The sequence below is a fragment of the Ochlerotatus camptorhynchus genome, unplaced genomic scaffold (genome assembly GCF_037179485.1).
Source record: "Ochlerotatus camptorhynchus isolate MF236.1 unplaced genomic scaffold, CSIRO-AGI_Acam_v1.1 ptg000023l, whole genome shotgun sequence".
Taxonomy (NCBI): domain Eukaryota; kingdom Metazoa; phylum Arthropoda; class Insecta; order Diptera; family Culicidae; genus Ochlerotatus; species Ochlerotatus camptorhynchus.
The window spans coordinates 1,247,630-1,264,322 of record NW_027040515.1 but is presented as its reverse complement, the minus strand read 5'-3'; the positions used below and the strand labels follow the sequence as shown (position 1 = coordinate 1,264,322).

The 16,693-nt window shown below is 42.7% G+C and overlaps 1 protein-coding gene across 2 annotated transcripts; it reads left to right on the top strand.

The window, feature by feature from the left end:
* Window positions 1-5: 5 nt before the first annotated feature.
* Window positions 6-12,375, top strand: Mob4 (MOB kinase activator 4). 2 transcript variants are annotated; one of them, XM_065227885.1, is made up of 4 exons: window positions 6-110; window positions 10,407-10,570; window positions 10,641-10,850; window positions 10,922-12,375. In XM_065227885.1, the coding sequence occupies exons 1-4, from the start codon at window positions 51-53 to the stop codon at window positions 11,154-11,156; spliced, it is 669 nt and encodes a 222-aa protein (XP_065083957.1). In that variant the 5' UTR covers window positions 6-50; the 3' UTR covers window positions 11,157-12,375. The 2 variants fall into 2 exon arrangements, with proteins under 2 accessions (XP_065083957.1, XP_065083946.1); XM_065227874.1 differs by having other exon boundaries at window positions 10,913-12,375.
* The last annotated feature ends 4,318 nt before the right edge of the window (window positions 12,376-16,693 follow it).

Below are 16,693 nucleotides of genomic sequence, written 5' to 3'. Positions count from 1 at the left end.
ACAGCTCGCAAAACAACAGCTGTCAAAAGGGGAAAAAGAATTTTCCAATCATGAAGATGGCTGACGGTTCTACGATCCTCCGAAGAAACAGACCCGGAACCAAAGCAAAGGTAGGTGTTTTTTTCGAGTGTAAAGTGGTTCCGGCGAAAGTGGACAGTGCAACGCTTCCGACGAGGTACGAAACATTCCGGGAACCGTGCGGGATGGTGCGGAAATTGCGACAGTAAATTCGGGTTCGCTGCGTCGCGAAAGTGCAAAGAAAGGCGATGACAATCGATTCGATTCGAAGTTGGTCGTGTGTGTAGTTTTGCTTTCACGCTCCTCCTCAGCTCTGCAAGTGTGCGATGATGATGATGATAGGAGATTTTGGGGCTCTGTGCGGAAGAAAGTTGTGTTCAGATCGAGAGGCAATCGAATGTGTTTTTAAACTTTAATAATGTTATGATTTGTTAGAGTCGTGAGAGTGGAAGGAAGAAGTCGAAGCTATAGTTGCAAATACTAATTTCCAGATAAAAATATTTTTTTCAGAATTGGGTTGTTTAGAGCACCCGCACCAATGCGTTGCTTGAGCTATTTTAGCAACCTCCTCCATAACCCAGTAACCGCACCGGGGGTTGCTACACAGCAAAAAAAGTTGTTGAATATTACATCGAAACTGCTGCAACCAGGTCAATCCATCGGTTGTGTAATATCACATTGTACGATGTACATCGATTTTGCGAACAAAATTACATCCATTGATGTAATATTGTATCTGCTTTTTGCTATTACATGATTATTTCATACATCAGCTTGAATTACGTTGATCGATATTACATTTTTTTTTGCTGTGTATAGACCTTTTTGACGTTTAATCGTCTGTCTCTTTCTAGCATACATGGATGAATGCATGGTTTGTTTTCCCACTAATCTGTTTCCCTCTTGCTCGCACTCGTTCGATTTAAATGGTGCAATAGTGTGCGCCGATTAGACGTCAAAAAGCTCTATTCAAGTACGAGAAATAACAACCTGCCTGTGAACAGCGAGTTGACAAATATAGTAGCGCGATAGCAACCGGCCCAAGCGTTGCTATCCATAAAATGTTTGTTTTGTTTTTCATTTGTAAATTGTGATATATGAATGAATTTGTATCTGGGACAAAAATGTGGACCCAAGGGACAGCAAAGCATTCCTCTGGAAGACCCGGAACATCCATAAATGTGGGAAATTAGTAAAAAAATGATCTAGATTTTTTTAATCAACTTGTTGTTATGCTGCATGAATGAATTTGAATTTGAAACCAGTATGTGCACTCTGGTGGCCGTGGAACAGTCCTTCAAAAGATCCGGAACATCCGTAAATGGGGCCAATTCATAGAAAAGATCCTACAGCTCCGTATTTTTTTTAAATCACTTATTTTGATGCTACATTAATGAATTTGGATTTGGGACCAGCATGCGAACTCTGCTGGACATAACCCGGTCATTCGGGAGGTCCGGACAATGCGTAAAAGTGATCAATTCATAAAAAAGATTCAAGAGCTTTACGATTCACTTATTCTGAAGTTACATGTATGAATTAGGATCTAAGACTAGCATATGTAACCAGGTAGCGGTGTGGTTCTCTGAAGATTTTGAACATCCACAAAAGTAGACAATTCGCGTAAAAAAAGTTTTATTTGGACTTCCGTGAGGTTTTTAATCTTTCCTAAAGTTCATTAATTTTTCTATTGTTTCGGAAATTTTAATTATATTTATAAAATTTCCTGCAGACCTCGCATTGTTTCTGAAGTATCGCAAAATTCATGAAATTCTTGAAATATCCCATAATTCCTTTGAATTCCTTGAAATATCCCGCAATTTTCCTTAAATAAATGAAACTGATATGAAGATCTCTAATCATCTACGAAGTTCCGAGAACTTCCCAAAATATATACTTCTCTCAAGGTCTCTAGACGTTCTTGAAGATTTCTGAACATTTTAAAAAATCTCGTGAATTTCTTGAACATAATCTGATCGTTGATGAAGTTCCTGCATTGTTTTGCAGTTCTTTAAACTGCATTGAAAATCATTTTCCTGACGCTCATGTAACATCTCTTTTGTTTCTGAAATTTAAATAAAGGTCTTGGTACTTGATGAAGTTTCGGAAATTCCCTGAGTTTCTTGGAACTTCTTAGTTTTCTTCTAGTTCTTCAATTTGCTTAAAATTAGTTGGACTGTTCTTAGTTTCTCTGATTAGTCCTTCTACTTTCGAAGCATTCCTGAAGTTCTCTCAATTCTAAGTTTTTGGAACCACTTTGAAAATCCTGAAGTTTGCCTGAAGTTCACAAAAAATTCCAGAAGTTTTCGGAACTTACCTTTTGTTCGCAGATATATACAACCCATTTTAGATGGTAAAGTTTTGAACCCACCACAGCATAGTTCTGTCAAAACCTCAGCATTTTCATTGATCCATTATGAAATCAGTAGATGTTATGATCATATTTTGTATTTTTTATGATATAAAAAGAGCTTGTCAGTGTAATGTAGGCTGTCTTGCAACGAGCACTCATGCATAGGATTTCCAGTGAAAACTAGATGTATGAGTGCTCATTGCAAGACAGCCTATATTACATGATATAAACCATATTCTGTAGGGGGTATAACGAACGAAATTCTACTATATTTACAGTCACCCCAGTATTATGGGCCAGCTAGTTACTATTTGTTAGCGGAACGAGAGATCCAAGATACCAAGTATCGAGCATCTCCTCATCTATCGTATTAAAATTACCACTCTAGCCTGCTATTTGAAATTAGGATCTTCAACTATGTAAATCGTTGACTTCACACAGAAGTAATATAAAACAAATAGTTAAAGTACTTCCAAACGTGTTTCAAATAAGCTTTGCAACAAGTTTTGGGCCTGAGCACGGAATTGAAGATTTCATCGGACGTTATAGAGCTTATTCCGCGAATTCAAACTACGAGGCATGAAAGCTAAGAACGGAAGCGCTGCTGATCCGAGAGGGACTTTGGCCGTTGAGAACGATCCACCGGCTCCGGTAGCAGGTCAGGCTGAAGGAGCTCATGCTCCTTCCGCTCGTAGGTGAGGAGAAAGCTCGTGCCACCGTATTGCTGTTGGAGAAGAACCAGTACGGAATCATTCGAGTTATTCGGACGGCCAAGGAGGCATGGTCAGCACTAGCGAAACATCATCAAAAGCCTACACTCTTCACGAGGGTTTCCTTGTTGCAACGGATGTGTTGACATCGATATCATGAAAGCGAAGATATGGACAGTTACCTGAACAAGATGGAAGATCTCTACACGAAACTCTGTAGCGCAGGAATGGACCTCGGTGAGGACACTATGGTAGCTTTTGTATTACGCGGACTACCGAAGTCATTTAATGCGTTAACAACCGCTTTGGAGACGCGATCAGATAACGCGATGACCCTGAACTTGGTACATGAGAAACTTCTGTATGAAGTCAATAAGTATAATCGGTATTCTTCAAGTGGATCAGCGTTAAAAGGAACCGTCATTCGGAAGGTGTTACTGTGCCATATTTGCTAGTGACCTGATCATAAGCAACGGGAATGCCAAAATGGCTCGAAGCAATCTGGACGATATATATGCTCTAACAATTGGTGGAGGACATGGTTCGGAGAATTAGATTGTCGACTCCGGAGCCAGTGCAGCAACCGGGAATGTCGAAATAGCTGACTTGTAGTAGAGGGATCTGGCAGTGGAAATATCAAGCGGAACGATGATAAAGGTAATACCACAATACTTTTAAATTGAGTACCGTGGAAGCACCATATTTGACGCGGGTCCAAACTTGACGCACTTTCCAATCAATTCGATCATAACTCCTGTTTCGGTTTGAATTGCACCGAAATTGTAATTTGCTGTCCTTTGTTTACACTCATGCCACCCATTCATAACAAAAAACATACTTTGTTTATTGCTAATAAGAGCAATCAAAATCAAAACGAAAAAGCCATCTGTCAAATGCGTCATTTTTTTCTCATCGTAGCAACAACGCTAAGGAGCAAGTTTAATGTTTATTGTTAGTTTTCACGCAGAAAATCAGTTTTTGTGTAATAAAACGTTACTAACTATTAAACTGTAAGTATTTTTAACGTTTAACAGCTGATTCAGCAATATATAGTATGTTTAGAGCACATTATTTAACGAAAATGTTTTGCGTCAATTTAGGCTCACAGTGGCCCTTATTATTTTCTATGTGAAACATGGAACCCAAAACAAAGCTACATGAAGCCCAAAACGAGCTAATCCTGCTGTCGCTACAAGCGACGAGTATAGAGCGTGGTTTGAAAGGATGGAAGCAGACAAACAGAAGGAAGAACAAATTCGAGCGGAGAAAAAGGCAGCCAGAGAAGCGAAGAAATTGGCCGCAGCAAAACGTCTTGAAAATAAAATTGATTGTTTGATCTTTAATGATTTGTATATTTACCATATTTCATCAACCATTCAATAAACACTTGTTTTTTGTTGAAATTAAGCTATTTTTTTTAAGTGCGTCAAATAAAGAACACCTTGCGTCAAATAAGGCACATTACAGATTCTATGCGTCAAGTTAGGAACCCAAAGTACCAAACAGAAATTTATTATAACATCAAGAAATTAACAGATATTTACGTTTTATTTATTTTTCCTACATTCTGTATTTACTGAACTATTACTGTGTAAAATATTGATTGAATTGGTAAGACTCTCATTTTTTAGAACATGTTTGAATTTGAAATTGTCTTAACTGCGTCAAGTATGGTGCTTCCACGGTACTCTACGTGCCGAAACAAGCGGTAAATTTTCTTTCGGTTCCTGTTTTAACCACACGAAAGCTTGAGGAAACAAGGTGTTGGATCGTGATCAACGGCAAGGTAGTCGCAGAAGCTGTTAAATCAAAAGGTTATACCGGGTCAACCAACAGCCATCAAGTTTGTGCAGCCTTAAGTGCGATAAGGTGCATCGAGGAGACTGTCAACACACCTGGCATTGACGTTTCGGACATCGTGATACGGAAGCATTGTCTGAGATTTTACGAAAAAGCGGCTGACGGGATGATAGTCATTGGCGACTTCAATCTACTGGCAATTTCTTGGCGATCATCTTACGGTTTCAAATCCTGTATCCGGACCACGACTTTTCTACATTTCACTCTGTGGAGCTGTAAACCTTTTGGATCATCGCCACTCTGAAGCAAATCAACAACGTGGTTAATGAGAACAATCGTCGCTTAAACTTTTGCTTCGTCACCGCTCAGGATACTGCTCCGCATTTGTCTATGGCTGTTTTTCTTGATAAAGACTGTTCCACACCATCCTCCTTAAGTTATTGCACTTGAAGGCAACCAAATTGCTGAGGTCATTCCACCCCCCCTAGGATACTCGTCCCTGCCGATGTCAATGCAGCTGCCCAAACGCTCTCGCATATTTTGGTTTACGTCATTGAGCGACACATTCCGAAAAAAGTTCCTAAACAAGGTAATCATCATCCTTGGCTAACCAGTGAACTCCGTATGTTAAAGTCTTCCAAAAGAGCCGCGCTAAGAAAATACAACAAGTACCAACTCAAGGACCATTATGCAAGGTTCAATCATGCGTATCAACGAACCAGTCGCCAACGTTATCGGCGTTATCAACGGATGTTCAACGGAAGCTTCGATCTCACCCGAAAATTTGTTGGATTTATGTGAATGAGCAACGAAAGGAGTCTGACCTTCCATCGACTATGGTACTGAACGGCGAAGAAGCTTCATCCCCTCAGGACATTTGCCGTCTGTTCTCAACCAAGTTTGCAAGTGTATTCTATGATAAGAACCTACCTGACGAGCACGTTTCTCTAGCAGCCAGCAATGTTCCAATGTCTAGTCAATCTTTGGAAGCTATCAACATCGATCTTTCTATGATAACTAGGGCGGCTTCACAACTTAAGTCTTTCTTTAAGCCTGGACCTGACGGAGTTCCTTCCGTCTTTCTCAAGCAACACATCGATAGCCTGGTGGCTCCTCTTTGCCTTCTGTTCGAAATGTCCCTCTCCAGTGGGGTGTTTCCTTCCTACTGGAAATCAGCTGAGATGTTTCCAGTGCATAAGAAGGGATGCAAAAGAAACATCGACAACTACCGCGGCATCACATCGTTGTGTGCCATATCTGAACTGTTCGAGTTGGTCGTTACGGAACCATTAGTCTCTCACTTGAAGTAGTACTTGAGCGAAGACCAGCATGGTTTCATGGCAGGGCGGTCGACTACTTCCAACCTTCTGTGTCTCACCTCATACATTACGGAGAGTATGATAGACCATATGCAAACAGATGTCATCTACACTGACCTATCAGCCGTCGTCGACAAGTTGAACCATCCTATAGCGATCGGCAAACTGGATAGGCTCGGTATAAACGGCAGTCTCCTACGATGGTTCGCATGCTATCTATCTGATCGTCAGTTGGACGTTGCAATCGACGACTGCCGATCTCCTTCGTTCCCTGCCACTTCGGGTATTCCGCAAGGTAGCCACCTCGGCCCGTTGATATTTCTTGTGTATTTCAACGACGTCAATTTCGTCCGCGACGGTCCACGACTGTCGTTCGCAAACGACATGAAAATCTATCTCCAAATCCGAGCCATCGCTGACTGCCATCTTCTCCAACTCCAACTCAACGCTTTTCTTAATTGGTGCCAACTGAACCGCATGGTTGTAAATCCAACAAAATGTTCAGTAATCACGTTCTCACGGAAGAAACATCCAATTACATTCAGTTATATCCTAGAAGGCGTTGACGTACATCGTGTGAATCACATTAAGGATTATCAACTCACATACAGCCAGCATATCTCGTACGTGATCGACAAGGCATCCAGAACGCTCGGCTTCATTTTCAGGATAACTAAAAGTTTCACGGACATCTACTGTTTGAAGTCGCTTTCCTGCTCCTTCGTCCGGTCGGTGTTAGAATACTGCTGCCCTGTATGGAATCCCAATTACCAAAACAGTGTACAAAGAGTAGAGTCCATTCAACGACGATTCATCTAGTTTGCCCTTCGACGATTGCCTCATCGCCTTCCAAGCTACGAAAGTCGGTGCCAGTTAATTCACCTGGATCCTTTGTGGAGTTGAAGAGATACGACAATTCTACAGGGCGGAATCGATTGTCCTTCTATTCTACAACAAATCGACGTTAACGTTCAACCACGAGCACTCCGTAACAACGCAATGCTGAGGATACCTTTTCGTTGTACAAACTATAGTTCGGATGGTGCTATCAATGGGCTACAAAGGGTTTTCAATCGTGTTGCTTCCTTATTTGATTTTCACTTGGCACGCGAGACGCTGCTTCAGAGATTCCGTGATATATTTTTAAGAATTAGGAATAAAGTTGGACTATTTCCTGTACTGTATTTCCTAGTATTGCTTAATCCATCATTAGGACTACAACCAGTTTGTTGATGTAGAACCAAATAAACAAATAAATCTAGTCAACGGGATGAAGGTATCCAGTTGTGGAATTGGTGAAGGATGTGAATGTTGCCTGGAAATGGAAAACAAGCACGAAATTCTTTCCCCAAGGCACCAGAGAAAAAGAGGAAAGCTCCAATGGATATCATTCACTCCGACGCATATGGTCCGTTAGGTGTTAACTCGGTGACTGGATTGCACTATATCCTTACACTATTAGATAATTACAGCCGATACTGCACGATTTTTCTGCTGAAATGTAAGTCTGAGGTTGCGGAAAAAATATGGAACTCGGCGGACAACCTAAAACAGAATTCGGACGATACCCCAAACGGATATGGTCTGACAGGGGAGCAGAGTACACGAGCGAGCGGCTGATGGCATACTACCGAGATAAAGGAATCCATACTGAGTTCACTGCTGGCTATTCACCGCAACAAGAAAGACGTAACAGATACACTACTGAGATGTGTCGGTGTATGTTGTAGGCTGTTCAAGCAATCACAAGGCGTATAGATTCGTAGATGTTTCTTCAAATCAGCTGATAATCAGCCGTTGCAAGATTCTTTGAAGAGGGGCAAATTCAAGCAAATGATATTATCCCGAACCTGGAGCAAACGGTAGAAAATGTGTTGCATCCTTTGTTACGCTTGAAATAGCAACCTACTGTGGCTCAACCCGCGGAATTAGAAACAATCACATGCAACGAAGATGACACTGATGAGGTCGACGAGTTTGACTCTTATCATGAAGATAGTAGCAGTGGAGTTATTCACAATTCTGAGCGAAGTAATAAGGGAGTTCCACCATTACGATATCATACATCAAGCAATCTGGTAAGCAGCGTTGAAGCACAAACGTACAACGAAGCAGTTTCAGGTACCGAGAGTGCGCTGTGGAAGTTAGCAATGTGTGAAGAGTTCATGTCATTGATGCAGAATTCAACATGGTAATATACGACACTACCTGAAGGCAAGAAGGCTATCGGATGCAAGTGGCTGTATAAACGCAAGCTGGATGAACATGATCAAATTTCTCGGTACGATGAAGTTTTTGCTCCAATAGCAAGGCATGTTACTCTCCGGATTCTACTGACCGTTGCTGCTCTTCGGAAGTTTTTGGTAAAGCACGTAGACTTCAAGAATGCCTACCTCAATACTGAGCTGACTGAGGACGTTTTCATGAAGCAACCTAAGGGATACGAAACAGGTGATTCTGATATCGGTTGTCATCTGAAGCGAAGCTTGTGCGACTTGAAACAGGTGGGGCACGTTTGGGACAAAACCATCGACAAGTACTTCAAGCACCGACAAACCGACATGACACTTAATTCTGACTTATGCCCGAAAATCGTAAACGGTCGATTTAAATGTGCAGTGATCCGAACTATCAAAACCTTAGGATTTTTTGATCTAGATAAAAATAATTTGTCCAGAATAGATCAGACACGAACGAATTCATAACTTTTGCATGCGGGCCCATGGCTTAGCTAAATATTTCCCGCGAACCCGGAGCCAGATGTCATTAGTGTGCTTTGGTCAGAAATTTTATTGTTTTTGCTATGGTCATTCATGTCGGTTTGTCGGTGCTTCAAGGGCCTGGGCTTCGTTCAATCAAACTCTGATGCCTGTTTGTACATTGAAATCCACGATCGTATGCAAGACTGAAGAGTAATACCACCGACAATCCGACATGAAACTTAAACTTAACTCTTGATCGAGAATCCATAACGGCTGATTCAAATGTGCAGCGATCCTATCGGTCAATACCATAGAATTTTTTTTATCTAGATAAAAATAATTTGTCCGGAATAGATTAGACACGAACCAACTCATAAAATTTGTATGCGTGTTCGTGGCTAGGGTAAAAAATTTCCGCTAACACGACGGCAGATGCCAGTTTGTGCTTTTATCAGAAATTTCATTGTAATTTGTATTGTCATTCATGTCGGTTTGTCGGTGGTAATACAAAGCAATCCTGACATACTTTTCAACAAATTTCAAGGTAAATCCTCTCGAAGATGTACACCACTACCTTGAAATTCGAGTTGACCGTGAGTTAGTGATTAATCAGCAAAGTTACATTCTACGGTTAAGCAGAACATTTTTGTCTTGACAAAGCGAAGCCATAAATTGGCGGATTGCTCTACGTTGCAGTGAACACGAGGCCGGACATAGCCATTAACACTTCTTTGCTAGTGCGAAAAGTTAGTTCTCCGAGAGCAGAGGATTGGACGGAAGCAAAAAGAGTGATGCGATATCTAGTAGCAACGGCCAAGTACGGACTGCATTTGGGTAATTACATATCAAACTTGACAGCCTTCGTAGATGCGGACTGGGCAGAAGATCATCGAGATCGCAAATCGAACACCGGCTACCTAGCATTCGGAGGAGGAGGAGGAGCAATCAGTTGGGGGGCGCAAAGAAGCAAACTTGAGGTACACTTTCTTCTTCAGAAGCAGGGTTTATTGCAGTTGCTGAAGCAAGCCAGAAGCTTTTGTGGATTCGCAAGATGATGTTGGAATTCCGTTAATTCCGGCACAATAACGTTGTATGAAGATAATTGAAGCACGATTCAACAGCTGAAGTCTGAGAAACTGGAGAAGCGATCGAAGCTTCTGGACACCAAAATTCGTATTCATTAAAGAGTTGGTGACGAAGAAGATCATCCAAATCATCTATTGTCCAACCGAAAGGATTTTTTCGGTTGGGAAAGTTTCTCGACTTCCCTGGGCATAATAGAGAATGATTGTACTTGTCACACATTTATACTAATGCAAAAATGGTACAGACATCGAAAGCTCTCAATAACTGTGGAAGTGCATCTAGAACACTAAGTCGTTTTAGAGCCGCTATTTGATCACTATTATCACTAATTTAGTCACTAAAACCACTCTTATTGTATCACATACCCACTACCAGCCCTGCACATAGCTAACGTTTGAATTTCCGTTCCACCCACCAGGACTTCTCCAACTGGCCCGATGAACCGTTTGAAGAGATGGACAGCACTCTTGCAGTACAGCAGTACATTCAGCAGATGATTAAGAAGGAGCCCGCCAATGTCGAGCAAATCCTGACGATGCCGGACGGTCAAGACGAGGGTGTGTGGAAGTACGAACATTTGAGGTAAGATTTGAACCACCTAGGTAGCACCCTTTGGTAGGCAAGCGTTCATTGAAGTTCGCTGCATTTGTAGACAATTCTGCATGGAATTGAACGGCTTGGCTGTGCGACTACAGACGTTGTGCTTCCCTGCCACCTGCACCCAGATGACGGCGACCGAGCAGTGGATCTTCCTGTGCGCGGCGCACAAAACGCCAAAAGAATGTCCAGCTATTGACTACACACGTCACACACTGGACGGGGCCGCATGCCTTCTCAATAGCAATAAATATTTTCCCAGCAGGTAAGTTCAATCAGGAGAATCAAAAGTATTCTTAGAAGCATTTGAATTGATTTGAAATTGAGTCTCTCCAGGGTATCAATCAAGGAATCGTCAGTGTCGAAGCTCGGCTCCGTTTGCCGGCGCGTTTATCGAATCTTCTCGCATGCATACTATCATCATCGGCGAATATTTAACGAGTTCGAAGATGACACGTATCTCTGCTTACGGTTTACGCACTTTGTTACTAAGTACTCGCTGATGTCGAAAGAAAATCTTATTGTTCCGATTCCGGAGGGGGAACTAACGCCCGGTGAAAGTGAGGCTTAATATATTGAAACATAAAACCTAAAACATAACTGCTTTTACGATCTAGACTATACCTAACATTTCTGTTTGTGCGTTTTGACATAATGTTACTCATTTTATTTGTGTAACGAATTGATTTCCTTAATCTGTTATTTTTAACCTGTGTATACTGTAGTTACGGTGAGCAGAGAGGTACACTTTCTGTGATCCGTTCCAAGTCTTTCAGTGCTCATATTTACAACTTCATACCGGAAATTTCCTTTCGAGAAATACCTCTCGGACATTGGACAGTGAGTTTCCTCTTTCACAACATCTTACAATTATACGAAAATGGGCGCAGCATGAAAGTTTATAATCAAAGGCAAACATATTTGTAAAACTCGAATCATAAAACCAAGAGGAAACAGAACTTAATGGGCATATGGATATTGGATAAAACGTCATTCAAAAATTGTATAATCTACTCGACAAAAGAAAACGTGTAAAATTAAAAGTATTTAACGATTGAACAGTAATTTAATTTATATTAAAAGAAACATGTAGACTACCAGTAAACAAAAAAAAAACACAAACAATAACTATCTCTTAAGAAGCATATTCGACCTGGGTGAGAACATAAAAAAAAAGGAAAACAAACAAACGCTAGAACGTCCACAACCACCAATCTCGAGGTCCTCTATTTCATCAAATCTCTACCACTAGCGGAATGCAAGGTTTTTTTTCTCCCGTGGCGTGTTAGTCTTAAACGGAAAAGCGTGTTAGAAGAGGAAACATCTGTCTATTTTTTAACATCAGAAAAATGGTTATCTTCAACCTATCAGTTTAGTAAAGAAAACAAATGTGTATGATACGATTCCTTAGCAAACGGAAACGGGATAGAGAACAATGCAAGCATTACAAAAAAAGGGAAGATAAACTTTGTTCATAGAGTTAACTAGAAACAAACAAGTATGTGTCCGTTTTTTACGCTACTCGAAGTTAGAATAAAAGCAGTAATTCATGATGAATCACGGGAATTTATGGGATCCGCAACAGAAAAGAGAATAAACTGTGTTTAGCAAATACTATATAGTCACTCACCACCATTAATAATGCAAAATACAAAAAAGAAAAAAAAAACATACGCAAAGGAAGTGTTGAAAGAAATCACTTGAAAAAATGTTTACACCTAAAAGGAGAGATTATGTAATTTAGCAGCGGGAGGAAGTCAAATAAAATCATTAGTAATATGATCATTTAAGCATGTGTGAAGTTTTCAAAAGGCCGGATCAGGTTCAGGCTCGAAGTAGGATGTATCACAGCCAAGATCGTGTGGTCGTCTGGGTCTTCTGTGTGCCGGCGATGACTCTAAAGATGTTCTGGAAAATTAGCGAACGCTACCCTCAGTCTGTCTGACTGAGTGCTGTTAATAAACAGTGTATACACGGTAATAGCAAATTTTTTTTTTTTTTTTTTTGCTTTATTAGAGAGATTTTCAGCCTTGGGCTGGTTCATCTCTTAAAGACGAGGGGTGGGGACTTCAGACGGGAGTCCCCCTAATTACAGAGCTAATAGGAAGGGGATGTGAGGTTCCAGAGGAGAACCCCGAGGATACGGAGTTAGGAGATGGGTGGGAGCTCCAGAAGGGAGTCTCCATAATAACAGAGTTTTAATATTTCAGAGTTGGAAATTTTCCTTTAATGCTACAGATGTTACTGTCCTTTTGGATTATCGTGGTCAAGTGGTCAAGTTCCGTGTCCTGTTTCTTTGTAGTCGCTGTGTTTGATTTTAGTGCCGTCATTCGTCCATTTCCGTGTCCTTGTACGTGCTTTGCTTGGTTCAATATCTTCGTTCATCCGTGTCCGAGTCAGTATTTGTTGCCGAGGTATAGTTTTGAGTCCGAATCATTGTCCGTTGTCGTTGCTTGGGTGTTTAAATTTGGTTAATCAGACCTGCTTCCTGAAGGAAGCAGAATAGTGCAGCGATGCTGGATGGGTCATCCCTCAGGGTATCCCTGATGCTACCTGAGATCCCGTAAAGGGAACGGGGTCGTTGGTACTGGGGGCATTCGCATAAGAAATGCTCCACTGTAAGTGGAACATTGCATGTCTCGCACTGCCGTCTGAATCCGCCTCCGCCTCCCATGTTGTGGGAGACTTTGGTATGTCCGGTTCTCAACCGATATAGAATGACTTGAAGTCGGTGTTCAGGTGGATCCTCCCATTTCCTGGTATCCCCTTTTACCTTCCGGATAAATAAGTCTCGAGATCTCATCCATTCGTTAGTCCAGCAGTTCCATATAGTGATTGTGATCCACCGCTTTATGTCCTGGGCCGGAACCTTTCTGGTGTAAAAGTTGGACTGTCTTCCGGATGCCGCCAGGTGGTCGGCTTCCTCATTACCTCTGATCCCACAGTGTCCGGGGACCCAGACAAAGGTTGTTTCCTTAGGTGCGAGCTGCTGGATACCCTGGATCCAGGGGTGTTTAGCTGTTTCAGACTGGAGAGCTGCTAAAACACTTGCAGAGTCGGAGAATATGACGATCGGTTTGATTGAGGGTAAGATGACAGCTACGAGAATGGCGGCTGCTTCAGCAGTGAAAACGCTGCATGGGTCTGGTAGTCGGTGAAAGGTGCACAGCTCCGGATCGGAAATTCCAATACCAACTCTACCGCCACTTCGGGATCCGTCGGTGTATCGTACTTGATGATTGTTGTATTTGGTTCGATGTAATTCGGCTACTGTTCTCACTAGCGCAGGGGAGTTGGTTCCCGCCCGGAAACTGTTCTTTATCGCCGGATCGATGGACAGACCGGGTGAGTTCCAACCTCTGGCTCCACACCAGTGGACCCTGGCTACAGGGGGGAGCTCCAGGTTGGCGGTATTATTCAGGAGATCGTTCGCCTCCATGAGGAGGGACACTCCGTCACTTGTCCCTGTAGTCTTTTCTGCAAAGCCAATCGCTTTCTTGCAAACAGATGCGACAATGTACTTTTCAAAAGGCAGCCTTCCACTCTCCACGCAGGCTGCCAACCTGGGGGTGGATGGGAGGAGACCTGATGTGATCCTAATGGCCTGATAATACACTGGAGCCAGTTTGTAAATCAACCTATCAGCAGCCAGGCAAGTCAGTTCTAAACCGTAGGTTAGTCTGGAATCAACTACCGCTTTTGCTACACGCATACGAATATCACGGTTGTTCATTAAGTGTCTTTTGGCCAGTGTTCGGAGTAAATCAATCCTCGTTTGGCAGTTCTTTTTCACCTCATTAAAGTGGTCGACAAAGTTTAGATGCCTATCGAGTCGTAGGCCGAGGATGCGGATAGACCTCTTGAAGGGTATGATTCTTTCATCAATACTGATTGGTGAGCGGAGTACATGGTGGTTCATCGGACAGATGTGAGTATAAGCGCATTTTTCTACCGAAAGGTGGAATCCAACGGATTTAGTCCACCGTAAGACAGCGTTCGTGGCTGCTTTTAATTTTCTGCGTATAGCCTTCACGGTGCTGCCAACTACTACCAAGACGATGTCGTCTGCATACACAAAGATGTATATTTCCTTGGGAAGATTGTTGAAAACTCCGTTCATCCGTATTAAAAACAGCGTGACTGCAATCACAGAGCCTTGTGGGACGCCAGTCTCCTCCGGGAAACATCTGGATCTATGGTTGCCCATACATACTTGAAAAGTACGATGTTGGAGAAAATTTTTCAGAAAATGGATAATGTGGCCGGAGAGACCCCATTCCGCAAGTTGGACAAGGATGTCAGGCGTCCATGTCTGATTGTATGCCTTGGCGATGTCTAAAGTTGCTAGCTCCACGTGCTGGTCGGCATCCCTCGCGTCCCGAAGTACCTGATTAAGTGTGGCGAAATAGGTCCCAGTGCCATGTCCGGGACGGAAGGCGTGCTGGCGATGGTCAATGTAGCCGTTACTCTCCAAGTAGAGCACGAGTCTACGATTGACCATCCGCTCCAGCACCTTACTGACACAGCATGTCAAAGAGATTGGTCTGAAGTCCTTTGGCTCGCGACTCGCAGCTCCCTGCTTAGGAATTGGGACAACAAGGCTGTGCCTCCATTCTTCAGGAATAGTATTTCCTAGCCACTCGTACGTTTGCTTTCCAGTGGCAGATTTTTTATAGAGGGTATCCTACTTCATCCGGGCCTGCTGATTTGCCGTGAGCCTTGGACAAGGCTAAATCAAGCTCTCTTGGTCTGAAAGGTTGGTTAATTTCCAGTGGTAGATCGTCCTCCGGGATGTGGAAATTATCCAGCGAATGCGTTGTCGCATTTTTTGTGCGACGGAAATGGTCGTCATATCCTTCAAGAGCCGAAAGAGTTGCAAAGTACTCCCCCATAGCATGTGCAATTTTGTCGGGGTCTCTGGTTATTAAGCCGTCTATTCGAATAGCCATGCCACGATACTTTCGCTTACCGCTCAACGCGTTGACTTTACCCCATAGGTCAGAGGCCGTCTGTCCAGCGTTAATACCGTCGAGGAAAGTCTCCCAGCTCAAGCTGTTGGCGGTACGTATGGTCTGTCTACACTCGTTCCGTTTAGTTCTGTATGCAGTTTGTGCCGCTTCCTTCAAGGGGTGGTCCGCGGGCAGTCGTTTAGCTGCCCTTAAAGCCTTCCTTCTGGCCTTAACAGCAGCTTTTGTCTCAGGAGACCACCATGGTAACGACCTGGTTCCCGGGTTGGGACTTGTCCGCGGGATTGATGTGGTTGCCACTTGGTAGACAGAGCTGATGAAATCCTGGATATTGTCCGGTGTCGAGTTGGTAAAATTAACTCTAATAGTCTCCTGGAAAAGTGACCAGTCAGCCAACTCATACCTCCAACGTGGTCTACGTGAGATCATTTGCATTCATTTCGTGCATTCATTTACATTCATTTGCTTCTAACTTTTTTCATCGACAGAATTCGTCAAAATGATGTATGGAACTTTTGTAAGTTTTGCTATTACCTACAACTTTTGTTAAGAACTCAAATCTGTATCTCTTATGCATGACGAACCAGAGCGAACAGAAGCCACTACTGTTTTTCCGTGAATGTATTTTACATTCAATGAAAAACAGTAACAAGTTCTGCCTGCTCTAATTCTTGATGCAGAAGAGATCCAGATGTGAATTATGGGCAAAAGTTGTAGCTAATAACAAAACCTACTAAAGCTCTGAACATCATTTTGCGGAATGCTGTTGATGAAAAAAGTTAGAGGCAAATGAATGTGAATGAATGCATGAAATGAATGTAAATGATTTTCCATGCCTGCGTGAGATGTCTTGTGGCTGGTCGTCAAGTCGAATTACCACCGGGTGATGATCACTACCCATGGGATCTTCCTCGGTGCTCCAGAGGAGTCTGCTGATTATGTTGGCGCTAGCAAGGGACACATCTATAGATGTTGCTCTCTGACCACTGGTATATGTGGTGCCTCCATCATTGAGAACGACAAGATCCAGTTTTCTGGCCACTTCCATCAGAGTGGAGCCTCTGGTATTTGCAATTGGACTGCCCCAAGCGGGATGGTGGCCGTTCATGTCCCCTAGTACCAGGATGGGACCCTCGACGCT